Here is a 27474-nt window from a genome sequence, read left to right on the forward strand (position 1 = left end):
GCCAACCACACCAGCATATGGTATCACAAGGGGTCTGAGGATCTCATCTCGGTACCTAATGGCAGTCAGGCTACCTGTGGCAAGCACATGGAGGGCTGTGCGGCCCCCTAAAGAAATGCCACCCCACACCATTACTGACCCACTGCCAAACCGGTCATACTGGAGGATGTTGCAGGCAGCAGAACGTTCTCCACGGCGTCTCCAGACCCTGTCACGTCAGTCACATGTGCTCAGTGTGAACCTACTTTCATCTGTGAAGGCGCCAGTGGTGAATTTGCCACTCTTGGTGTTCTCTGGCAAATGCCAAACGTCCTGCACAGTATTGGGCTGTAAGCACAACCCCCACCTGTGGACATCGGGCCTTCATACCACGCTCATGGAGTCTGTTTCTGACCGTTTGAGCAGCCACATGCACATTTGTGGCCCGCTGGAGGTCATTTTGCAGGGCTCTGGCAGTGCTCCTCCTGTCCCTCCTTGCACAAAGGCGGAGGTAGCGGTCCTGATGCTAGGTTGTTGCCCTCCTACAACCTCCTCCACGTCTCCTGATGTACTGGCCTGTCTCCTGGTAGCGGCTCCATTCTCTGGACACTACGCTGACAGACACAGCAAATCTTCTTGCCACAGCTCGCATTGATGTGCCATCCTGGATGAGCTGCACTATTGATCCAGTTGTGTGGGTTGTAGACTCTGTCTCATGCTACCACTAGAGTGAAAGCACTGCCAGCATTCAAAAGTGACCAAACTATCAGCCAGAAAGCATAGGAACTGAGAAGTGGTCTGTGGTCACCACCTGCAGAACCACTCCTTTATTGGGGATGTCTTGCTAACTGCCTATGCTTTCCACCTGTTGTCTATTCCATTTGCACAACAGCATGTGAAATTGATTGTCAATCAGTGTTGCTACCTAAGTGGACAGTTTGATTTCACAGAAGTGTGATTGATTTGGAGTTACATTGTGTTGTTTAAGTGTTCCCTTTATTTTTTTGAGCAGTGTATAACTAAAGGCTGCATATTCTCATAAATATGGTCCTGGCAAAGTGAGTTATCCACTTATCACCAGCCTATTCAGTTTACCGCAATCTCCTTTACATAGAATTAACTTTGAAGATCACTTAGAAACTGAAGTTGGTTGAAAATGTAGCCTCTCTTGTGTTGGCAAATCAAGGTTGTCATAATTGTGTAACCCTGACACTGGTTGCTGCATTGGTTGTCAATAGCTCCCAGGAACAATTCAGAGTGTTGATTTAGTAAGTGCTGTAAGTCTTTGATGGGTTGGTGCTTATCAGTGGTCCTGGGACTGATGGCGAACCTATGCCACGCGTGCCGGAAGTGGCATGCAGAGCCATCTCTCTGGGCACGCCATCCATCAACTGTTGCTCTTCTAGGTTCCAGTGTGCATGCGTGCTGGCCAGCTGGTCTTCACGCATGCAGGAGCACTGGAAATGGGAAGAGCAGCTCCCCAGAGAGCATATGTGCACCGGCCAGCTGGTATGCTCATGCGCGTTAGAAACAGGAAGACCAGGTGGTCAGTGCGCATGTACGCGCACCAGGAAGCTAAGCTGCTGGTTTCTAGCACTCCTGTCTGTGCGGTTTGGGGAGCTGCTCTTCCAGTTTCTGGTGTGCACGCACTCCCGTTTTGGCACTTGGTGCCAAAAAGGTTAGTCGCCACTGTCCTAGGATGTCTTATCCACTTAAAAATAATCAGCCTAGTGTTTGGACCCTAGCAAAGTCTTTTGGATAGTCTCTTCTTGAGCTGAGGAGGGCAGGGAACTGCAGGGAGATGGCAGTTTAGGAATAGGAAATATAAACAAACTAACACTGCTTCTTTACTTTAGATCCCCTGTCAAGGGTAAGATTTATGGGTCTTCTCAAAATCGGTGAAAAAAGAATTTTTCTGGGAGTACACTAGAGTGGAATACAAATGCATCAAATTTAATTTGATTAATTCCAGACCCAATGCTTTAAGTCACTTACCCCAAATTGGAAATTTTTAATGATAGTTCTTCAGAGGAATAATTGAAGTTGGGCTTCAAAACCCTAAAATAAGCTAAAATGTGTTAGTCACTTTTGTAATTAATGCTGTTTCTATTGGAGATATCACCCCAAAAGTGATAATTTAATTAAATTAATCAACTTTAAAATTCTTAGTGCGGGATTAAGTAGTCATTTAATTGGGATTGCCAGTAATTTCCCTATAACGGGTGTCAAACTCGTGTTGTCATGTGACATATTGTGACTATTCCTCCCTTCACTAAACCGGGCATGGGTGTGGCCAGCATGTGACACATCCGGCCCGCGGCCCGTGAGTTTGACACCCCTGCCCTATAAAATCCTATTCCTACCATCTAACCTTCCTGAATAAAAATATGAAAACTTGCTTTGTACAAACTCAGGTTTAAGAGACAAAATTTTAATTTCTGATCCAGTGTGATTATGAAATTCAAATATCAGTCATTAAAACTACTGTTTCTACGATTCCGTTCCCATCTCTATTCAAAATTAAATTTTCCTCTTAACACTTAAGATAATGAAATGATTTTGCCATCTGAAATTAGCAGTTGAAGAATATGTAGAACACGTACGTACCAAGAGTTGATACTTTGAATGTTCCTTTGATTGCTCTGAAAAGAATTGCTTACTGTATTTACACAAGAGGGTCTTACAGAAGAGATAACTGAATTTTGTACAAAAGAGTTAGGGACGTTGGGGAAAAGTATATGGGTGAAGGCTATTATTATTTTCTCTTTATGTATTTCCATATGGCCAGAGGTGATTTACATTCTACGTACCAAGAGTTGATACTTTGAATGTTCCTTTGATTGCTCTGAAAAGAATTGCTTACTGTATTTACACAAGAGGGTCTTACAGAAGAGATAACTGAATTTTGTACAAAAGAGTTAGGGACGTTGGGGAAAAGTATATGGGTGAAGGCTATTAATATTTTCTCTTTATGTACTTCCATATGGCCAGAGGTGATTTACATTGTATGGTGATTTTGGTAAACAAACTAGACACTCCAGTCACCCTTTCAAGAGAGTAGTTGGAAGGACATTATTTGGCACTGTTTCTTAGCAAAGGTGCTCCTAGTAGCTTCCACTTACTGCTTTTGCATTTGAGGGGAGTGAACGGTAGAAGATTATCATTTAACCCCGTGAGGCCAAAGTAGTCATTAGGTTGAAAAGCATCAAGCTCATTCAGAGTTTGGAACTGGGGCGAGGTATTGCTCTATCTTTTATCTTATTCTACAGCTACAAATCAGGAGGCAGATTTATATGTCACAAAGAATGTGACATATAATCATGGAAATTATGGGAAATGACTACTTTGGAAGCCTGTGTATGGTTCATAATCTTAGGGAAGAAGATTCATAATTATAACATTTTATGCATGTAGGATTAGCTTTATTTCAGTATTATTTTTGACAGTTGAATTTAATTATTGACCTTTTTGATTCTAATCTTGATGAACCAGCATAGTTGTGTTCATTCTCAGGGATCCGTAGAAAAAAAATTGACTTAAAAACTATTTAAAGCCAATACAACAGTTTTGAAGTGGTACATATCTAATGTTTGGTGATTCATGATTTCTCTATCACTAAAAATCTGTCCTAACATTTTTTTCTGTTTGTTTGATGACTACTTTATAGTTAAACATTGTATAACCTATATTACAATAGCGATCGAGTAGGCTGCTTCAAATTCGTATGGAATTCTTTCCTTTTGCTAATTTTGGGTGTGCAACTATTCTCTTTTCTCCTAACTTTCTATCAGATTTCTTGTTTTCTTCTTCCCTTTATTTCCATATCTCCTTCCAAGCCTCCATGGACTCTCACTTGAAGAATATTATCGTAATTGCATCTCTTTCACATTTAAATATCTTAGCAAAAAGTATTATCTTCCTTTTATGGCTAGTAGCCTACCACAGAATCTTTCAGATAAAGAGATATTTTGTGAAATTTTTAAGCATGTAACAAAAAAAAAAGTACTGCCTGTACCACAATAGGAAGAATAACAAATATGGCCCATTCGTACAGAGTTTAAAGTGATTGAACATATATCTAGTGATTCATTTCTATTATTAGGCAATATGGGACCATATCAGCAAAAATCCTCATAATCATGAGCAAAATAATTTAACAGACACCTTTTAATCCATATTTAATACGAATATTGGTGAGATTTTGATACTTGGATTTCAAACAGACAGATACGCAGATCCTTATGACATTTGCTAAGGCTATTATATTCTCTCATTTTCAAGCATACTAATAATCAGTTTTATTTTGGCAGCTGTCTCTTTAATTCCCCCTTTTTTTCAGGCTTTTTAATTTCAAGCATGGTTTTGTTTTGGTATGAAAAAGGTGAATCTAGCGCCTGATTCCCTTTTTATAAGCAGCAGGAACAAACTCCTGCTGGCAATAAGGTTGAATTGGGCAACCAATCACAGCTGGAACAGTTATAGTTTCAGAGTCCCTGTGGGCTTCCGCTATCGGGTCACATCCCAAAATAACACTGGGCAGTATTTCAAGTGAAGAAATGAAGGCTTTGGGGTTGCAGCCAGCCTGGAGTGTGAGATTTCTGTGTGAAATAGTTGGCATGCCTCCAACATTTTTGATCTGCATGGCAGATGAGCAATAAAAGGCATAAAAAACACATTGGAAACACGTGGAGAAATTATCCAGACCAAGACGTTCCTTCATGCTGGCAGAGTTACTGCTGTTGATTTTTACCTCCTGTTTTCTCTTGCTTTACTGACTATATTTAAAGGAGGAGGGAGAAAAGCTTTCTTAGCAATTAGGCTGTGCACTGTGCAAGGTCAGAGATGTTCTTTCAAGGAATAATTCTGCTGCCCACCAGCTGAATCCTTCTGGGTTATAGCTTTGAATTTGAAAAGGTTTGAAAAACTTAAAACACTACGTGCTTTGGGGGGCTGTAATAAATAGCTTTTTAAAATTTCAATTCCTTGCATATTTTCATAAGTACCCTTGCAGGTTAAGGATGAACTTTATTACAGCCAAAGGGCAGAGATAGAAAATGTACTGTAAGCACCTAAAAAAAAAGTAGATTAATACAGGCAATTTTAATAGTTGCTTTTAAAAGTATGTTATAACCATAGGAGGTCTTTCAATAATTGATGTTTTACAGTATTTTGCTTAGATCTCAGTTATAAATGATTTACAATAAAAAAAGGAACTATAAAGTATTGTTGTATTATCCAGGATACTAATGCAAAAGAGGCAGAATATAGCAGCAGTTCCCAACCTTGGCGGCCTGGCTGGCAGGGGAGGGGGGGGACCGGGTTTCATGAGCAGGGCGCCAGCGCACATACACATGCAGCTCGACTTGCGCAAGTTGAGCTGTGTGTCAACCCCCACCGCTTACGCACCATGGTTCCAAATAGGCCACGACTTGGTGGTGGGCTGTGGCCCAGGGGTTATACACCACACACACACACACACACACACACACACACATACACACACACACACACACACACACACACCAGGAATATAGGCATTATGAATATCCCTGCAGATCAGAGGTGGTATTCAGCAGGTTTTGACCAGTTTTGGAGAACCAGTAGCAGAACTTTTGAGTAGTTTGGAGAACCGGCAAATCCCACCTCTGACTGGCTTCGCCACCCATCTATTCTCCCGAATCCCAGCTGATTGGCTGGGTCTTCTTTGGTTGCCCCGCACAGGAGAACGGAGCTGGAAAGCAGGCTAGTGGGGTGTGGAGGAAATGGGGATTTTGCAGTATCCTTCCCCTGCCACACCCACCAGGCCATGTCTACAGAACCGGTAGTAAAAAAATTTGAATCCCGCCACTGCTGCAGATGGTACAGTAAAATAACTGTTTAAACAGTAGGGAACTCTTTTTTTGATGACCATTACAACTCTCATTTTTTTCCAAATTTAGGAAGTTGTGGTTTAAGAGAAACAGAATACCAGAGTTAGGAGGGACCTTGAAGGTCTTCTAGTCCAACTCCCTGCTCAAGCAGGAGAACCTATAACATTTCTGACAAATGGTTGTCCAGTCTCTTCTTAGAAACCTCCAGTGATGGATTCCCATCTTTTATCTGCTATGCTGATCCAGAATAAAGTGCTATAAGACATCCAGCTTGGCTACATAGTAATAAGGCCTGCTCAGTGATGGAACTCAAAAATGCTCCCCAAATTCTTCGCTTTTCCACAGCTCTTTTGAGAAACAATATTTTGATGGATGCTTTTTCCTTTCACAATTTCACTGGTGACAAATTGTGGATGATAAGGGCCTGCCAAGGGATGCATTAATAAACAGTGGTAAATATTGTTGTCCAGCTTAACTCCACCTGATGGAGGTCTTCCGGGCCACGTGGTCATTATTGTAAGGATTCAGTGATGAATACAATTACAGGAAGATAGCTGCCTGCATGAAAGAGGGCCTACATGACTTGAGTTTCTTTCCTTTCCAGAGAAGAATGGGTTTTTATGAGATCTTAAACTAGATTCATCCTTGTAATGCTGGTTCATATAAAAAGCTCCATTACTTTTGCAGTGAGTAAATGTTCTTTTTAGGTTCAGCTGAATATGAATGGAAATGTTCTTAGCTCTTTGTTTTGCTATTCAAACCTTCCTCAAATGAATTCAGCTCAAGTGGGATTTCTTGATATTTCCACTCTGCTTTTTTATAAGACTTGCTAACTTGCAGTTTCTTTCCTGAGCTAGTTGCTCCAATATTCCTTAAGTGTATTGGAGTAGGGGAAGGATAAGGATATCTTCAGAAATAGGCCAGAACAAATATATCACTTTGTCAGTTTTTGCCATATTTTTCCCTGGTTCCCACATCTCAAAAACCTTAATTTGACAGAGAATAGAAGTGTAAAATATCAATCTTTTGTTTCACCATCATGTGGATAGAACACAGAATAAAAGAGTTGGAAGGAACCTTGGAGGTCTTATAGTCTAACCCCCTATATCATTTCAAACAAATGGCTCTTTTTAAAAACCTCCATTGTTAGAGCACCCAGAACTTCAGGAGAGGTTCCATTGGCTTATTTCTCTCACTATTAGGAAATCTCTCCTTAGTTCTAAATTGCTCCTCTCCTTGGTTAGTTTCCATCTATTGTTTCTTGTTCTGCCTTCTGGTGCTTTGGAAAATAGTTTGACCCCCCCCTCATCTTTGTAGATCCCCTCATATATTGTGAACATTGCTATCAATATGAGTATGGATCATCTGTATCCATTGTATTGCTCTTGAATGTTAAAACACAAAAGCGTGTTATTATGGTTATTTTTGTTATTGTATTATATACCTGACATAAATCACTGCAAATGTGATAAAACTGAGGTAAAATGCAGTTGCTTTGTTGAGACTATTTGTGTTGGAATGGACTTGACTATTATTTCAGAGGGCGACAAAAGGGGGTGTCAGCACAGAAGCTGGGACCATTATACTTGCGATGACTAAACAGGATTTCATAAATTGAGAATTTATTAACATGTATTTTTCTAGATCGTTCAGCTTTTCCCGCGATGGTATCCTCAATGTATCTGTTATTATTTTAGCAAAAAAAATCGTATTGCAAATAGAATTTAAACTATTATATCAAGTGTCTTAAGATGCAAATAATTTTAATTATTGGACGTTTAGTTTGAAGGTTCTTGGATCACAGATTTTGAGTTCATACAAAATACAGCCTTGGTTCTCTTGCCTGCTTCTTACAATTCATGAAAATATATGACATTTAAAAATATGATAATTGATATATGACATCAGGGCAAAAAGATTATGATTAAGGTTGAATGAATATAGTCCCATTCAGGTCAACTCCCTTTTCTCATGAAAGGTTCCTGGTAGATTTATTACTGCTTTTCATTCTCCTTGTCTCATCACTTGCTGTGGGATCCTTTTAAATGTTAGCTTAACTGGGTAAGAGATAATTTTTCACCAGGACCCCTTACATAGGTTCAGTGACCATTAATATAGACCACTTATAGACCACTATCTCAGCTATGCAAAAATTGGTGAGCCGGAAGTGGGCATATATGCTTCTCCTCAGCCCCTCCATCTCCTTTTGATCCAAAAGGATCTCAGCAGCAATGGAGATTATCATGGTATTAAGGTGCAAGAATTCTGAGTACGCATAACAGCTTCAGCTTGGCTTACTGAGTGCAATACAAACATTTACACCACCCTAGGAAAAACAGTCAAGAACCCTTTATGATACACATTGTGGTGGTGGTCTCTGAAAGGGCAGGGGAAGCTCATATAGCCGCAAAAATCCATGTCCGCTCAGCACAGTCTGTTTCCTTGGCCCATCACTTAGATAATCACTAAACATTTAATATGTGGCATTTTAAGTTTTCTGGAATTCTCAAAAAAGCGGCTTGTTGAAAATTGTATTAAGTAAGTGACTTTTACCTGGAAATGTTAAAAGCATAACATTTGTCTGCTTAAAAGGCAGGCTGTTTAAATTCTTTATGAAATAACTGGCATTCATATCTGTCGTCTACTTTGTTATGACGTGCTTATACCTCCCTGTGTGTCTCTGCAGGATCTCTCTGGTTCAATAGATGATTTGCCTATGGGTACCGAAGGAGCACTGAGTCCTGGCGTAAGCACATCAGGGATTTCCAGCAGTCAAGGAGAGCAGAGTAACCCAGCTCAGTCTCCTTTCTCTCCACATACCTCTCCGCACTTGCCAGGCATTCGAGGACCTTCCCCATCACCTGTTGGGTCACCGGCTAGTGTTGCTCAGTCCCGCTCTGGTCCACTTTCTCCTGCTGCAGTGCCAGGTAACATGTCTCTGGTGACATGAGAAGCTAAAGCTACTTTGACTGTTTTGTACAATAGTGTTTAGAGCAGGGGTGTCAAACTCAAAGCTTCGGGGGCTGGATCCAGCCTGTTGGGTGCTTAGAACTGGCCTGCGGTGCCACCCTGGAAACAGGGAAAGACTAACCCACGGTGACTCTGCCAGTGAAAATGGAGCTTGTAAGGACCGCGTGAGGACATCCCAAGCTTCTTTTTCACTGGCAGAGGGTTGCAAGAGGCTGTCGTACTTGAAAACAGAGCTTGGGAGCCCGTATTCGCTGGCAGAGCGCTCGGGCCACCATATGCACCCCGACATGAGTGACGTTGAACTGGCCACACACACCCTACCCCCCCTCCAAGGTCACACAACCCTGATGAAATCGAGTTTGACACCCCTGGTTTAGAGAGTCCTCATAGCGACAAGGAGACCCAGGATCAGGGCTTCAATCACCAATTCTAATTTGAGAAGGGCTGCAGAATTTTCTTAAATCACCACTGCTGTCCATCTATGGTGTAATATTACAGCTCATACTAACTCTACAATATTCACATTCCCTTATTCATTAGCGTTTGTGTTATAGATTTTGACAGTAAATAGAGTTCAAATCTAAATCCCAAATTACTTGGACATTAACTAAAGATGCAACATCTTTCTCACTCATTTTAATTTACATCTGTAAGTTTGCATCTGTTTCAGCTCATTTTGTGGAAGATGGTAGGATATAGAATTCTTCATTGCAAGAAATATAGAATTATAGTCTAATTCAATGGTTCTCAATTTTAGCAATCTAAGATGGGTAGACTTTGGCTCCCGGAATTCCCTAGGTAGCCATCATTGACATTCAACCATCTTAAACTTGCCAAGGTTGAGAAATACTGCTCTTAACCATTTCTTTTTCTTTATTTCTTTTTTTGTCTTAGGCAACCAAATGCCACCTCGACCACCGAGTGGCCAATCAGATAGCCTCTTGCATTCCTCCATGAATCAGTCAACCATAGCACCAGATAGAGGTGTGTATGCCACATTTTCTATGATATTTCAGGATATGTGTGTATGATTGTGATTGGAAGTACTCGGAAGCTTGTACCACACTGGACTACTTTTTTGGAAGTATTAATTCTTTCTGCCCAATGCTCCTTTTGTATTGAATTCTAATCAAGTAATTTGTTGAATAACTGGAAGCAGCCAAGAGATTTGCTTCCTCTCTGAAGTAAAGTAAATATAGCAACAACACTGTATCATGCTGCTGTTTTCAAAGAGTAAGAAATTGCCACAAAGGAATTTTGTGGTTTAGCCATTGCTATGCTTCCTGAGCTTATAGGAATGCGTGGTTAAGTGTGTTGGTACTTTAGTACATATTCCTTTTTACATAATCATGGTTTCCTAACTATAGAACTGATTACTTCACTAGGTTATATACAGAGGAATCCACAGATTCCCCAGTATAATTCTCCTCAGCCTGGATCTGCCTTATCTCCACGTCAGTCTTCTGGAGGACAGATGCACACTGGGATGGGACCGTACCAACAAAATTCTATGGGCGCTTATGGGCCTCAGGGCAGTCAGTACGGGCCACAAGGTGAGAGTGTGCCCTTACACTAACAACAAATAAGTTTTGAAACTGTTTGTGAGTTAAAACAGAATTATGAATTACTGGTATGTAATGAAACCATCATTTATTGCAGTGTTTCTAAACCTTTGCAATTTTAAGATGTGTGGATTTCATCTCCCAAAATTCCCAGTCAGTATGTTGCTGGAGAATTGTAGGTGTTGAAGTCCACGCATCTTAAAAGTTGCCATGGTTGAGGACAAGTTTACTCTTAGGAGGATAAGCTGCAGCAATCTCCTGATGTCTCACCACTGCTTACTGCTGTAGAACTGCACTGAGTTATGCAGAAGATTTTGCACAATTGAACAAAACAGTTTTAATTTGACGGGCCCTATTAACTAAGTTTGTTGAATAGAAACCTATTTCAAACAAGAATTTCAGAAAAAATAGGTTTTACCTCATTCAATATGCTGATTTGTGGTTGATCTAAAGTGGAAGCTTCTGTACTTGTGACTGTGCATCTGGGCGTTACACAAGCCCAACGATTGCTGTGGATTGTCCTAAAAGTACTGAGCTTAGTGTTACACACAATCACCCACTTAAACTAATGAGCAGAGAACATGAAAGTTCTTATCTGTTGTCATAAAAGCTATCTGTTTACGATCTTGCTAGAAGATGAAATGAATTGCTTGCTAGATCTAGTATATTGTGTGACTTTTGTCTTCATCATTGGGACTGAAATTTGCACTGCCTTGGCCTAATCGTAAAACGTGTGCAGAAATATCATTTTCAACATTTTTACTACCACAGGATGGTTTAGAGAGATACGCATCTTCTATAATGCTGCTTGATAATCTTCATGGCTTTTAGTTACTGCCTCATTCTAGGACATAATGTGTTGTGCTTCATTTTGGCTTTATGTGGCAACAACTCAACCATTATGATTTTGTGCAAGGGAGAGAAAAGATTTTTCTTTTTGAGGGCCACATTTCCTTCGGCAGGCTGTACACTCTATCTGCCATTGATAGAATCAAAGCTAGTGATTGTGCAAAAGGTGTGAAAATACGTGCACCCTATTCTTTTTCTCTTTGTCTGAGCTCTTATTTCTTGGGGGGTGGGGGGTGTGCTCTTCTGAAGCCTGAATTGCATTGCTTTTGCAGTCTGAGGGCCATACGTTGCAATCTCTGGCTAACTGATATATGTGTACCCATACCTGTGCCTTCTTTAAAAACAACACAACTTTTAAAAGAAAAAATAAAAGTAATGAGAAAAAAGTACAAAGAAAGAAAAGAAGAAAACGTTATAAAGAAGTGCCTTCCTATCTTTTAAAAAGCAGTTCCAGGTGCATTCATAGTTTACCGTCTCTAAGATTACAGCAAAGTTTTCCTTTTTCCATAGTTTACCCTTTCTAATCATCAAACCCATCAATCTTAAGTTCATTTTTTCCTTTTTAAGTACATAAGGGGCTTCTGGGGTGTACTTATTATCTTTTCTCTGATCAAATAAGTAAACTTTGCCATCTCTGCTAATTCTGTCATCTTCACCAGCCATTCCTCCAATGTGGGTAGCAATTGTGACTTCTTCAGCAAGTCCTTAATTAAAAATAGAGCATGTGTGAACATCAGGAAATAACATTTGTCTGATCAGTATAATTAGTTTCAGTGGGGTTGTTATAGTCATCTGAACTTGTTTTATTTCAGTCTTTGACAATGGGTTTTAGTGGAGTCCACAGATCTTTGGTGAAAAGATACACAGAAAAATGTTTTCTCATTCCGTGATCTCTTTTCAAAGAGAGCTGATGTGAATTACAATCAGTAACTTGAACATCTATTTTTGGAGTACCAAAATTTCCCCTCTCTCTATGTATGCCTTTACGTACAGATAGACCTAGCAGATTTACCGGCTTTATTTTTCTCTCTAGGTGGTTATCCCAGGCAGCCAAACTACAATGCGATGCCCAATGCAAATTACCCCAGCCCAGGAATGGGAGGAACCATGAACCCAATGGGAGCAGGGAATCAGATCCATGGTCAGACTGGTATACCACCCTACCCTGGACTTCCGCCAGGGAGAGGACTGAGCCACGCTGCCATGGGCAATAGGCCTTATGGACCCAACATGACCAGCATGCCTCCCCAAGTAGGAAGTGGGATGTGTCCTCCACCAGGTGGTAGGAAAGCACAAGAAGCCGCCGCAGCTGCTATGCATGCTGCTGCCGTCAACTCAATCCAGAATAGGTAAGGGTGCGAGGGCTAGGTTGAAATGTTCTTTTGTGGGTCATTATCTTTCTAAAGAAGTGTCCTCCAACTTTTCCCGGTTGGCAGTTCTACATGGGTGGGGGGTGGGGGGGAGAGAAAGGGGGTGGTTTTCTGTGAAGAGCAGGCACAACTTCATTTGTGTAAGCGGTGGGTGCGAGCGTTAGTGTCTACCACGAGCGTGAGGGGACTGCAAGTGCACACGTGCACCAACCCACCACTCATGACCCAGTTATGAATAGACCGTGGCCCACAAGTTGTGGACTCCTGTTCTAAAGCCATGCTTCCTGAATTTTGTATTGTTGTATATAATCTGCAAGTCAGACTAAGGCATGTTAGCTGTTCTACTTTAAAAATGAAATTTGGGTATGAAAGGGGATGGACTCAAATACCTGGTATTTTTAGGTCTGCAGATATTTGATGAAGAGGGTGTGTCAATGTATTCCCCTTCAGCAGTTCCCGTTAACCAAGGAATAGTAGTTTTGAATGTGGGCACTGAATAGCTGAGGCAAGGCAAATGAACCCAGACTCCTGTCTGTGGCTTCATCAACATTTGTGCAATAAATATATCGCAAGAGAGTTAAGAGTTCACAATTTTTCTGATCATTCTTTGCACACAGTGTCTTGGAGATTTTTGGCAGGAGAGATAACAATTAAAATTTTCTATCAATGACTGTCAGTCTCTGTAGGGATTCATTTCTCCCTATCTGATGTTAATTAATAAAAACGTTGTTCAGTATAGTACATAATCAAGTCATGTTGTTTTTAGGCCATCTGGTTATCCTCACATTAACCAAGGAGGAATGATGGGAACTGGTCCTCCCTATGGCCAAGGAATTAATAGCATGGCTGGCATGCTGAATCCCCAGGGTCCACCATATCAAATGGGTGGGAATATGGCCAACAATTCTGCAGGTAAGGCATATCTCTCAGTCACTTCTCAATTGTTCTGGATTTTGTGATGATCCACTAATAAACATGATTATGTTGATGTCTTGATTCTCTGTAGGGATGGCTGCAAGTCCTGAAATGATGGGACTCGGAGATGTTAAATTAACCCCTGCAGCAAAAATGAACAATAAAGCAGATGGAACACCAAAAGCTGAATCCAAGTCAAAGGTAAAAAAACAACAACAAATAAACTGACTTTAAATACTTGTATCTCAGTGAGACAAATTAGGTTTTTAAGGGCACATAAAATAGTTATTTCCAAGTTGGCAATTCAAAGAAGTTCTTGATTAGGATATTCTTTATAGCTGATAATTGAGCTTTAGTGAAAATATTGATGAACAACTTAGAACTTAAAGCTTGATTAACGAGTGGGGTTGTTTTTTTCTTCAAAACTCCCATTTCTTGTGCCTCTTTCAGTATCAGCCTTGTTAATTGAACCTAATTTAGTGTTGGCAGGGCTATCCAAAGAGAAAGGACACATAATTTCAAAACTGGCATTCCTGATAGTCCTGGTAAGACTTTCTTATTTAAGGCAAGAAATGGGGATTGGGTGTCAGAGGGGAGAAACATGTGATTATGTGGCTAATTCACAGCCCGGGTTTAAAGGTTCATCTGTAGCAGCCTGGAAGGAGATGCCTTGACCTGAACAGAGGTTTTGTCTCCATTGCAAGTTGTGGCACATCCGTACAGTATGAATTGGACTGAAGTGTTCTAGCCTGCCTGACAGCCATATTTCCTCTTGACATTACTTCATTCTTATTCAGTGTGTCTTAGCAATCACATTCTAATTTTTGTGAAGGCAGTAGAATGGCTTTTGGGGTTTTCTAATTTCCATGGGAAGTTATTCAGGATATCAGTGGCAGCTTAGCTTCTCTGTGAGATTAACAACTCGATTCCCTGATATGAAGGACAGATTAGCCATAACATTGATAAGAGAAGACTAGGAAACTGCCTCAGCATTAACTGAGATTGTAAAGTTTTAAAAATACATTGGTTAATGAAAATAATTCAAAATTAGGGTAAAATAAATACAGACTTCAGAAATTGAGGTGAAAACATATTAAATATCATCAATTAAAATTAAACAGAAAATTAGATGCTAAAAAAAACCCTAAACCCCCAGCATCAAATATTGATTTCTAGAAATGTAGAATTCCCTTCCCCCCTCCCGCATTTTAAGAGACTAAAAATGTTAGGGAGGTACAATTCTCTTTTTTTGAGGGGGGGGGAGTACACCCAGAAAAAGATAAAGTGGATAATGGGAAAGAGTTGACCCTTGACTTGAGCAGAACTTTTGAGTAGAATGGAGTATCTTTACTAGTTTGCCTTGTGGTCAGATGATGCTATGTCTTTCTCTACTATGGCATCCATTTTGTGAATGCAGAAGTTTCCCTCTCCGTGGCAGCCATATTGTAAGAGTACTCATACCATGTTCTCAAGATGCTCCTCAGTTTACAAAAATGTTGGAGAATCTGCCTTATGTTTTTGAAATTGGCTTTACTTTCAAAATTATGTTATTTAGATATGTCCTGAAGCATAGATTCTCTAGATATGTTTCTATGTTTATTTTAAATGTTCATTTATACAGATGCTATTTTATCAAAGTTTAAAAAACCTTTTCACGAGCTTTATACGTTGCTCCTATCATATTCAGATTCTTACAGATCCTCAAGATACTATATTAAAAAGCAAATAAAAAAATATGTTGATAAAACGGGTACCACCAACTACTGACATAATGAAAGAAAACGCAGAGCATTTTGAATTGTCAGCAAAGCAGGAAAGAAGCTCCACAAACTGAATAGAAAAACCCCAGTGAAACCCAGAAAAAGAAACCAATTGGTATAAATGCTGAATAATTAATTGTCCAAAATGAATTGGTGAAAGGGAAAACCTCACAGTGGCATAAAAATGACCACTGTATTAGGGAGATATACTTGGCTAGGCCTTAGCTTTACAGCTATAACTTTTCTTAAGAAGGATGTCTAACCATGAAAGTCCACATGGGAAGTGACAATCCTTAGACTGCTTGTTCCCAGATGGTGTGAGGTTATATGCCTCAAAAGTAGTACTTTCAGTTGTGCATAGGAAAACACTCAGAAGAATACTTTTTTTCAATATAAACATAATACGACAACTCCAACAAGTTTTAGATATTATTTTGGTTTGCATTTCTTAAACTCAGTAAAGCATTAAAGCATTTACAGGATTTTTTTCAGAAGTATGCTACTTTTGTGGGGTTTTTTCAGGAAAATGTTACAAAATGAAAATATAATAATTTTGAGTGCATTTCAGATAATACAATGTTCTGTTAACAAAGAAAAAAAATATTTAAATTTATTCCATATGTTGCTTTTGATCTATAAAGCTGTAACTAAATTATGATTCAGAAATCTGATAGCTGCTTCTTCTAATTCAGAGTAAGCAGATAATTTAACAGTTTTACAAGGAAGGTACTGAATGTGTCTACCTAAAAAAAGCTGGGTTGACAACATCTGAATTATGGATAACTCAAATTTTATGAAAGACTGCTACAAAACCTATTATATTAAAAATTGAGTTAACTACTTAATTAATAATGACTGTATACACATCGAAACATTGTGGTACTCATAAAAACATTGCACGGCTTCATCAGTTCAAGGAAGGAGAATGCCATCTGCCATTTTAAGCTGGATCATGTTACTGTTAATACTGTGTTGACTAACTCTAGATAACAGTCTGACTTATCTACAGATTTAACTTAAAGAAAGACTTAGACATCTCATTTGTATCTGGGGACTGTCTGTACATGATATTGGAAGTAGGTCCTTTTTTGTAGCAGTACCTTGATTATGGATTATTTTTTCCAATGGGAGATAGGATTGGTTCTTCCTTGTTTTGCATTAGTGTTTTCTTCTTCTATCAGGCTTCAATTAACATGATTATTGAACCTTTGAAACACATCAATTGTATCATTTTTTCCCCTTTAAACTTCCATTACAAAGCCAAAGAGCCAGCACTGTCTGAAGACGTCTCCAAGGTCATGTGGCTGGCATGACTAAATGTTACCTTCCCACCAAAGTGGTCCCACCTTGCATTTTTACATGCTTTTGAACTGCTAGGTTGGCAGAAGCTGGGACAAGTAACAGGAGCTCACTCTGTTACGCGGCGCTAGGGATTCAAACCACTGAACTGCTGACCTTTCTGATAGACAAGCTCAGTGTCTTAGCCACTGAGTCCCCGCGTGCCTGTTAGAATGTATTATTTAGAATGTAGTATTGCAGGCTAATTTTGCTAACTGCCAGCAGTTTAATCCTGAGCAGCTCAAACTTGACTCAGCCTTCCATTCTTCTGAGGTCTGTAAAATGAGGACTCAGGTTGTTGAAGGCAATATGCTGACTTTGTAAACTGCTTAGAGAAGGCTGTAAAGCACTATGAAGCGGTATATAAATCTATGTGCTACTGCTATACTCTTTTTCACTGAGTGCAATAGGTGTGTGCTATGATGGAATACTATTTCTTTTTCTGCTTTATGAGAGGATCTCGGGAGATTTAGACTTCCTCTCATTGTGTGTTAAACTGTGTCATTTTTCTAATTGGCCTCTTCCTTTCTTCTTTCTCTAGAAATCCAGTTCCTCCACCACTACAAATGAAAAGATTACTAAATTATATGAGCTGGGTGGTGAGCCAGAGAGAAAAATATGGGTAGATCGTTATTTAGCCTTCGCTGAGGAGAAAGCAATGGGAATGACCAATCTTCCAGCAGTTGGAAGAAAACCTTTAGACCTGTATCGACTCTACATTTCTGTGAAGGAGATTGGCGGGCTGACTCAGGTGAGTAAAGCACAATGGGATATCCTCGTAGCAGGTTGAAGAATATTTGAAATGGACACTTGAACCCTCTTTTTCTATTTAAAAAGATGCCACTGTATAAACGAAAACAGAAAATAATTAAAAATAAAAGAAGATACAGAAAGCAAAAAGAAAAAAATAAGTATACAGCCAAGAAAAAGAAAAGAAATACGTGAAAAGGTTACTTTCCACTTCATCACAACAAATTGTGGCTAAATTGCTAATGATTTCCTTTTAATCCATTGTTAAGCTGAACTACTAGAGGGGTGTGGCCTCTCCCCTTCCCAAAAAGGTTTATTGCCGTCTCTTGTTTATTTTTGAGAGGCTGCTGGTGTTGCTTTTAATGTACACTTTAGGAAAGCAGCGTGTGTGAGATTTGGATTCAAGGAAAATAAAATATATTTGGTACTTTTGGCTTTATGCAGGTTAACAAGAACAAGAAATGGCGGGAGTTAGCTACCAATTTGAATGTGGGCACCTCTAGCAGTGCAGCTAGCTCTCTGAAGAAGCAGTATATCCAGTGTCTTTATGCTTTCGAGTGCAAGATTGAACGAGGTGAAGACCCTCCCCCAGACATCTTTGCAACGGATAACAAGAAATCACAGACCAAAATACAGCCTCCATCTCCAGGTGAGTCCAGTTGCTTTCTACAGCCCACTGAGTATTTTGCCTGCTCCACAGGAGATTTCCAGTAGACGGCAGCGTCAATGAACAAACTGTAAAGGCTCAAAGGATCCTAATTTTCATTGGAACATTTTCAAACTAATTACATAAACCTCTGTGCATGCTATTTTCATGGATTTCATATTTAGACTTCAGATAAAGAGCTTTCTCCTTGCTCCAGACAAAGTGTCTTTTTGTCAAGTAGGGGAAAAAAATGACATATTGGAGTTGTACACTAACGTAGAAACAGGCGACAAAGTTATCCAACAGATTTTTCCAACTAGCTTCAGCTTTAATCTAATATGTAGAATTTGACATCTTGTATTTTAATATCCAGCATGCATAATCTCCTGGGTTACAGTGATGGATTTAATGTAAAGCTATTCATCGTGATCCTCTAGTTTTAATACAAAATTATTTCAGCATGTGTAGTTTATTTCATGCATATAATGTTTTGTCTTCAACTAAGTAGTGGGCAGTGTCTGTAGTGAGAGAGTGAATTGTTTTCTATGGCGGAGTCTTCTTTTAGTGATTGCAGTGATTTGGGAGAAACCAATATATTTCCAAATTAACTCAGACGGAATAGTGGTTCTACTTTTATCACAAAGGGATTTCTTTAGAAGAGAAATGTTCTTGATTATCTGAGCAGTGGACCAGCAAACTGTTCCTAATAATAGAGAAATAAGAGATGAAAATGAAGGAATAATGTTCACAGGATAAAGGACATATAGGGTAGGGCTTGGAGAACCAAATTCTAAAATGATGGACCAAGTGAAGGCTTGAATGGACAGATTCATAAGAAGGGGAGTGGGGAGATGTTGAGCCAAGGATCCTGCTTTTTATGATTGAACAGAGATTCTTGAAAATTTTCAGTAGGTGCAGTCTATTCTTTCTTGTTCCAATCAAAGGGCATCTACTGTGTTTCCCCGAAAATAAGACCCTGCCCTTTTTTCTTTTTTTTTTTTTTTGCCACCAAAAAAAAGCACCAGGTCTTGTTTTCAGGGGATGTTGTCCACTCACTCACCTCATTTGCATGTGTCTCTCCCGGCCTCCTTTTCGCTGTCAGAGGCCTTCAGGAACAACTACTTCTGCAGCTGGCAAGGCTTTCCTGAAGGCCTCTGGGCCAATAACAGAGCTCTGGATCGATCCAGAGTTCTCTTATCGGCTGCAGAGGCTTTCAGGAAAGCCTTGCTGGCTGCAGAAGAAATGGGCCAGCAAGGCAGGTGTCGGGGTGTGTGAGGCCTGGCTGCAACTGTCTGAAGGTAAGTAGTAGGGCAGCTCCACACACACACACAGATTAATTTTTACCTGGGCACCCTGGAGTGGGTGGGGGCTTAATTGGGGCTTACTTTAGGGGTAGGACTTATTTTGGGTGCACGTGTAAAAATTAAGCTAGGACTTCGGGGTAGGTCGTATTTTTTGGGGGAAACACAGTAGTAACTTGGTTATCTCAGCCCCAAATGACACGTCCTTCCTATTTTTGTCCCCTTGGGTGTATGCCTTTCCTGTTCCATCTTACTCTGGTTCTGTATTTTAGTGGTGCAAAGCATTTTGAGGGATTTCTTTTGGTGAAAATTGAAGGCAGTATACCGAAGATACATAGCTAAACAATATTATATGCTTGTGATGTTTCTGGATATGCTAAGTTGGGGATAAAGTTAAAAACCAAACACTCCTGTATTTAGAAGGGAGCTGACAAGTCCACCTGGCTAAGTCAATCCAGCCCAACATTGTGACCTTACTTTGTTCTTGGCTTTCTGGATTGTTAGGCAAAATTTCCTCTCATCTGTTTGTGTCAACTAAGGGGTGCCAGAGGACTATACACGTACTTCCTACTCTATGATAACTCTTGAGCTATCATTGCTTATTCAGGATAATTCTGCCTGTTTAAAGATTGAACACTGATTGCTGAGTTTCTGGTGCCTGCACGCCTCTTTCATGTAAAGTCCTATTGTGCTTTAGTTCATATCATTTCTGCTAATATATAGCTAAGAATGTCTTTGTTATTGGATAGAGCTAACTGGGTGCACTGAAGTACATGTCAGAACAACATCTTTGTATAGGAAAAATACTTGGTTATCCAGAGTCCGGCTATGTGATGGAAGCATCATTCCAGCACATGCCAAGCTGGCCTCCTTTACGGTAGGGAGATCCATTCTGTTTCGTGGGTTAGATCTGGTCTCCTGGACTCCTGTAGCCTGAGCGCTTTTCTGTTGTAGTCTGCCACCGCTTTCAGCCTTTTTGGCTTTAGTTATGAATGAATAGCCTCATGCGCCTTGGGAAGTGCAGCCAGTTAGACTTGAGTTCAGAGTGCTTGGAATTGGCACCCTTCCAGCAGTTTGTAAATTTGTGAGTTGGGAGGGGGGGGACCCCAGGGGGTGGGGAGGAACAACAAATGGCAGCGAGGCAGGGAATGCCTTGAAACCTCTTCCTGCTGATGTGAGTGTATTAGAATGCAGCTGAGACTTTGCTTCTTGGATTCCCAGGGGAAAGGAATGGAGCTGAAAGGCTAATGAATGGGGAGAGGGTGGGGGAGGGGTTATGAATGAAGCTCCCTGCTGGGCCTCCGCTGCCCTGCCTTCTCCGGAGAGGTCCCCAGACTGGGAGGGAGCAGAGGGAAGAGGGTGCCCTGAAGGTGGGGCATAAACAAACATGACCTGCACATGACCTCTAGAGGATTTTAATGAAAAGCTGAAATGACTCATCAACTTGCCAGGCTAGGCGAGGGATATCAATGTTGAAATGGTAACTAATGGAAATCTTAATTGAGAGTTTGACTCTGGCTGGCTGCTAGGAGTACACAGACCTCAGCCAGGCTACCTTTGAGGCTGTAGATGAACCACATCAGCTGATTTGTTCTTTGCTATCTCCAGTTTTTAAGACTTTTTATTTATTATTATTATCTTGCATCAAGAAAAACCCTTCCAATCTCTTTGCTCTGTTGCCATGTAGATTTGTTTGGGGCATGTTTGGTGGGTCCTTGTGACTTGGACTATGTTTCAAAGTTAATAGAGTAATACCTACCGACTTGCATCAACTTGCTCCTCATTTTTTTTGCAGAAGACCATGATAATGTTCATTGCCCTATCAGTGGATACTGTTTAAGTTATTTCTCCTTGTACGTAACAGCCTGTGCACAATAAGATTTTTGAGCGGCGCGTTTTCTAGTTAAAATTAGGAGTGCCTGATCTCTTTATCAGTTAAAATTTAACGGATCTCAAGGTGCTGTGAATGAATTTGCACAGGGAATTGTAGAGCATGTAATCTCTTCTTTCCTAGTCCTGTGTCCACTGTGTTTGGGGTTTTGCATAGCACCTTCAAATCACCATATGGTTGATGCCTCTCTTCTCATCCTTGCAGCGGGTTCAGGCTCCATGCAAGGTCCTCAGACACCTCAGTCCACTAGTAGCTCCATGGCCGAAGGAGGAGACTTGAAGCCCCCAACTCCTGCATCTACACCGCATAGTCAAATGGCACCTTTGCAAGGCATCAGGTAATCCCCAGTCACTTTCTACTACAATACCAATAAATGGACCAGCTGCTGGCAACTTGTTTTTCAGCCTTGGTAATAGAGTATCAAACTAGTGGAATTGTGAATTGGTTGCAGTGGTGTTCAACTTTTTAAGTTAAAATGTTCCTCCTTTTGTTGGATCAGGAGTAACTCAGTAGGCCTTCAGGATGCCTTTCCCGACGGCAGTGATCCTACTTTCCAGAAGAGGAACTCAATGACTCCAAATCCAGGGTACCAGCCCAGCATGAATACTTCCGACATGATGGGTCGCATGTCCTATGAGCCAAATAAGGATCCATATGGCAGTATGAGAAAAGGTGATTGGTGTCTTTTATACCCCAGCATGTAGCCGTTAAAACTGCTTGAGCCTCCTGAAGCAATGAAAGCACCCCCGAGATTGAGCCATCTCCTAATTCTCTGCTCAGCAAAACATCATATTTATTCACCGTCCATTTGGGTCTTGAATTTTGTAGGCTGATCATTTACATTTTCTCCTTTTAGGAAGTGATCCCTTTATGGCCTCAGGGCAAGGTCCCAACAGTGGTATGGGAGATCCTTACAATCGTGCTACAGGTCCAGGAATGAGTAATATGGCTATGGGACCGAGGCAACATTATCCGTACAGCCATTTCGAAAGAGTGAGGTTAGTATTTGTTCTAGTACCTTGATTCTACCTTGCTCTAGCACATAGTTCTTAGTTAAGCAGATGTTCTTATTTGGAGCAAGTTTATTCATTTTAATTCCACTACGATCAGCAAGAAAGAAAGCCTTTCAAATTCCAATGTTTGTATACCTGAGAATTAGCCTTGCCGATGTTTGTAAAAAGCAAGTAAATGGTAAGAGGTAAGAGTTACAAGCAAATAAAGATTTGAAGGATACAACTGTTACATTAATATGACTAGAAGCTGTAAAAAAGATCAAGTACTATTTTGCCTGCTTTTTGAGAGAGCAAGTACGAACTCTCCAGACTTTTAAATGCAGAGTCAAAAAGGTCTTAAAAACCCCTAATATATTCAACATCTGAGTGGCTTGTTAAGTTATACCTAAAATTGCACAATACAGCAAAATCTGGGTGTAAACAAGAGCTGTGTAGCCTATAAGATTTTATTTCTAGTAGCAGTGCTCTCTTTGAGGCTTTAACTTCCATAAAGGAGGGCTAAAACTATTTCTTGTAAGTGTAGATGTTGTCTTGCTATAGAACCGAAGCAGGTTTGGGACCTGAAGCCAGCTTGGGAACTGGAACACCACAGCCCAACATCTTGCCTTCCACTCCGGATTCAGGAATGTATTCTCCAAGCCGCTATTCTCAACAACCACAGCAACGGTAAGTTCTGATACTGGCTCTCCATAGATGGATTTCATACTATTTGCTATATCTGGAGATTTATTTATTTTTTTTTTCTTACAGGCACGATTCCTTTAGCAATCACTTCCCTACTCAAGGTACATCCTCTGGCAGCCCCTTTCCTACCCAACAGTCCACCTTATATCAGCCACAGCAGCAGGTGAGCTCCCAGCAATTTCAAAACTTGTTTGAAAAGAGAGCCTTCATAGTTGTGAACTGATGAGGAATTGTAAAGTGCAGGGCAACATGGTTTGCGAGAAGGCTTCATGTCACAAAGACTAAGCTCCCTCAGGTCAAGACCAAGAGGAATATTGGTAGGACTTAATTGAAGCTTTCGTGTTTCATATGGGCAGGAAACAAAATAACAGCGTTCTTCTAAAAAGAAGCTTTGATTCATTATAGTAGTTCTTCGCATGCTAGCAGTATATTATAACAGACATTTGTACTGATTTGCAATCAAAGATCTAAAATGCAATTGCATGTCATTTGGATTCCAGGATATTTATGTTCATCGAACTTGGCCTGTCCCACTAAACCAGGATTTGGTTACTCATAAGGCTTTCCCATGGGTATGCTTTATTATGAAGACTGAAAAGTTACTACCAGAGATCCTGTTTGAAAGGGTTTTTTTTCCTGTTTGCCACAGACATTTGTTTTGCCATAAATTATTTTTCATGTCTGGAGCCGCATGGATAAGGGCAAGGCTGTCAGTATCCGAGCAGATCAACTATGCTGTATCTTGGTGGGAAAGGTTTTGGAAACAAGCAGCATAATTTAATCATAGAATTTGCAACCAGTTCTCAGTGGTGTTTGAGATTTTATAAGTGTCCCAACATGCACAGGGAAACCATATAAACCTCAAAAGTACTTTGGTGCTACTCTGAATGCAGCCTTTCTGTATTTTTATATTTAAAGGATTTTGTCAGCTCTTCAGCCAAAATGACTTCAGTGTATGTGGAAAATACAGAATGAGGCTTTATGCTTAGGATGGTCTCCTTGGAATCTCTTACTTGTCACTCCCAACACTTCAGCCCATACACCTCTTCTCATTCTTCATAGAGGATTTCACAACCAGGTGCCCCTTTGGGAGGAATAGTTCATTTTGGCCCAAAGAGAGAATCTAGGTTGAAGCTTGACGTATCATCACTTGACATAGTCACATGATTCACTAGAATGCTCTTCTTGGAGGAATGAAAGTATTCACAGAATGTCTTATGGATGCTATGATTGGTACTGTAGAATTGAGAGCTGCTTGTGAATAGCTGATTCTCATTTTTTTTCCTCAGAACTACAAGAGAACAATGGATGGCAACTATGGTCCACCAGCCAAAAGGCATGAAGGAGAGATATACAACGTACCATATAGCACAGGCCAAGGACAAGCCCAGCAACAGCTCCCTCCAGCGCAAACCCAACAAACAAGCCAGCCCCAAACAGCTCAACCTTCCCCTCAGCAGGAAATGTATAACCAGTACACTGGGAATACATACTCTGCTGCAGATCGCCGGCCTGCCGCTGGGCCTCAGAACCAGTTCCCATTCCAGTTTGGCAGAGAGAGGGTCTCTGCTCCCCCTGGTCCCAGCACACAGCAAAGCATGCCTCCTCAGATGATAGGTGGCCCAATACAGTCCACTCCAGAAGGCCCACAACAGGGCACCATGTGGCAAGGGCGTAACGATATGGCTTACAGCTATCCAAATCGGCAGAGCGCTGGCTCTGCGCCCCAGGGGTCTGCCTATCACGGAGTGAATCGAACAGAAGAAATGCTACATCCAGATCAGAGAGTTAACCATGAGGGACCGTGGCCTTCTCATGGCAACCGCCAGCCTCCTTATGGTCCTTCTGCCCCCGTGCCCCCCATGACAAGGCCGCCCCAGCCTAACTACCAGGCCCAACCCAGCATGCAGAATCACATTCCTCAGGTATCTAGTCCAGCACCTCTTCCCAGGCCGGTGGAAAACCGCACCTCTCCAAGTAAATCTCCATTCCTGCATTCGGGAATGAAGATGCAGAAGGCAGGGCCTCCTGTTCCAGCCTCACACGTCACACCAGCAGCTGTCCAACCTCCTATGATAAGACGTGACATCACTTTCCCACCTGGCTCAGTGGAAGCTACGCAACCAGTGCTGAAGCAAAGGCGGCGCCTGACCATGAAAGATATCGGTAATTGAGTCGCTTATCTTTACCGAGTGGTATTTCCTGGTTACAAGTAGTGATGCGGACTATTCTTTCAAAGGAAGGATTAGCAAAGCCTGACAGGCTATTGAACAACTGTTGTTCATGGCTGCTCGCTAGATTCATGCTGTGGGAATCCCAGTAGGTCTTGGGATTAGGTCTTGGGATGTTGGGATTAGTTCACAAAGATTCCTTGTGAGTACAGGTAGTCCTTGTTTAGTGACTGTTCACAGTCATGATGTTGATGAAAAAGTAACTTTATGATCAATCTTCGCATTGACAACCCTCACAAGTCTATAAAGCAAAGGAAAACTGAAAGTAAGAGCACCATTGCTGTTTCCCTTAATATTAGTGACCACTTTGTTTCTTTACCAAGCTGCTGTTCCCATTTGTGGTTGCTAAATGAGGACTACCTGTACAGGTGGAGCCAATTAAGTGAGATTCTTTTAGCTTAATGTAGAAGTTGGAAAGCAGGATTTGGTATAGTTTCATTTCATTTCGGGTACTGATAAGTATCAAATTCGGTTTTGGACACTGCAGGAACTCCTGAAGCATGGAGAGTGATGATGTCTCTAAAGTCTGGGTTACTGGCTGAAAGTACGTGGGCCTTAGATACCATAAACATCCTACTCTATGATGACAACAGCATAATGACCTTCAACCTCAGCCAGGTGGGTTGACAACTTCTGATAAAAGGGCTTTAAAAGTCAAAAAGTAGATTAGAAGGTATGGGCAAGTTGATACAGGAGTCTGCCTCTTATGTGGGGGGAGGCGGGTAGTGTGCATTGTGAACGCTGACTGACTTCATATAAAGTCATGGTGTCAAGAACCCAGGACACCGTGTGTAGTTACTTCTGAGTACTTCCTTTATTGATACTCGCCTACAATAGCATCTTGCCATACTAAAGCAATTATCTACATTAGCTGTAGATACATAGATTATTAGGAAGGGTTCAACCTTCCCCTTTTCTTGCCTAGCAGGCATTCCAAACTCCTTTGCCTCTTTGTGTTTTGTGAAGGAGCTGCTCTCTCCTGACTGATTACAGTCTAGCACACATGGATTACTGAAATATTTGTTCAATAAACCATAATTAGCAGAATTTGTGGGGCATGCTACAGATGTAACTTACATATCATGCACCAGCATAGCATAGATCCAGCCAGGATAAAACAGCATTTTGAGAGTGGCTTAAAATGAAATTTCTAGCCTTTGCAGGCTGAAACAAGGAAGAAATTTCAGTTATCTGTTTATCCCAAAATTAATTCTGTTTACCTACTGATTTTTTGCAATTCCGGAATTCTTAGCCCATATTGTTAAGTGCCTTGCTGGCTTGGAAATGTAGGAACTTCAGTCCATTACTTCTGAATGACACTGCACGGAAGAAAGCTGTGGTACAGTTTTTCATCCTGGCTGCTTTTTAATTGCTAGAAAGAAAGAAATTTTTGCAAAGTTAAGTAACCTGAGCAAATCAGCCTTGAATATGGGTCAGGAGAGTTCAAAGTTTTCTGGCCATCATTATAAATACTAGTTATAATGCAGCCCAAGGCCTTCTGAAAACAAAACTTCTTGGTTTAGAACGCACGAAGAGTACAAAGGCGTTAGGTAATGTACACTTAGCTGTCCTGTCTTCAGAACAAAGGAACTTGAAGTACCTTAGAATCCCTATCCATTTGTTACATTGCTTTCAATTTCTTTCAATATTTGTTGTGATATTTGATTCACTTCTGAGTGAATAACAAAAATGAGGCAAAGTTTACTGTAGAGTGAGTAACCAGTGAAGTTCAGCCTGATTCATTCATAAGAACTAGACTGAATTCTCCAGAGTACTACTAACTTTGGTTTATCTGCTCTGCTTCTGTAAGGGAAAATATTTAGATATGCCAAAACCTGTCCCTTACTTTACATGCTGGTTCTTAGATTATTATCAGGGAGCAACATATTCCAGCAATATATTCCAGTGTGTGACACTTGTTCTGTGAGGGAGATGAACAGTTTAAAAATGTGATAAATACATGTAAGATTTATTTTACCTCCAAAGAAGTAAGTTGAAGCAGATTGAAAACTATCTACCTGATTTATTTTCTGATCCATCACTCAGAAGATCTGGGTTTTGTGTTTTTTCATGCTTAATTTGAGTGTGTGAAATTACTTTACCCAGATTTCTTGATGCATTTAGCTCATTGTTCTTAACTTGCACTATTAACAACCCTGTGTAAGAGGATTCATCTGACTGTGAAGTTTCTTTAGAACAACAGTGGGCAAGACTTGTGGCATGGGATATTCCTTTGGGGTTATAATTTCTATTCTTCGGGGGGCAGGTGGTGGTGGATGCACAGCCAGTCACAAAGTCACCAGAATGTGCATGGATAAGATTTTCTGACCTGGGACAGGATTAAG

The 27474-nt window shown here is 40.7% G+C and overlaps 1 protein-coding gene across 1 annotated transcript in view; it reads left to right on the forward strand.

Moving 5' to 3' along the window:
- Window positions 1-27474, forward strand: part of ARID1A (AT-rich interaction domain 1A) — a 90788-nt gene that overhangs the window by 60011 nt on the left and 3303 nt on the right. The window contains exons 5-19 of the mRNA XM_026702545.2: window positions 8536-8776; window positions 9714-9803; window positions 10205-10372; window positions 12264-12579; window positions 13367-13512; window positions 13607-13716; window positions 17155-17364; window positions 17808-18012; window positions 21406-21538; window positions 21701-21873; window positions 22058-22199; window positions 22755-22880; window positions 22965-23061; window positions 24188-25064; window positions 25617-25747. Coding sequence (XP_026558330.2) covers window positions 8536-8776; window positions 9714-9803; window positions 10205-10372; window positions 12264-12579; window positions 13367-13512; window positions 13607-13716; window positions 17155-17364; window positions 17808-18012; window positions 21406-21538; window positions 21701-21873; window positions 22058-22199; window positions 22755-22880; window positions 22965-23061; window positions 24188-25064; window positions 25617-25747 — 3165 coding nt within the window. The remainder of the gene's footprint in view (window positions 1-8535; window positions 8777-9713; window positions 9804-10204; window positions 10373-12263; window positions 12580-13366; window positions 13513-13606; window positions 13717-17154; window positions 17365-17807; window positions 18013-21405; window positions 21539-21700; window positions 21874-22057; window positions 22200-22754; window positions 22881-22964; window positions 23062-24187; window positions 25065-25616; window positions 25748-27474) is intronic.

This window comes from Pseudonaja textilis, chromosome 10, assembly GCF_049901715.1.
Source record: "Pseudonaja textilis isolate UNSWEBS1 chromosome 10, rPseTex1.2, whole genome shotgun sequence".
NCBI classification, from domain to species: Eukaryota; Metazoa; Chordata; class Lepidosauria; order Squamata; family Elapidae; genus Pseudonaja; species Pseudonaja textilis.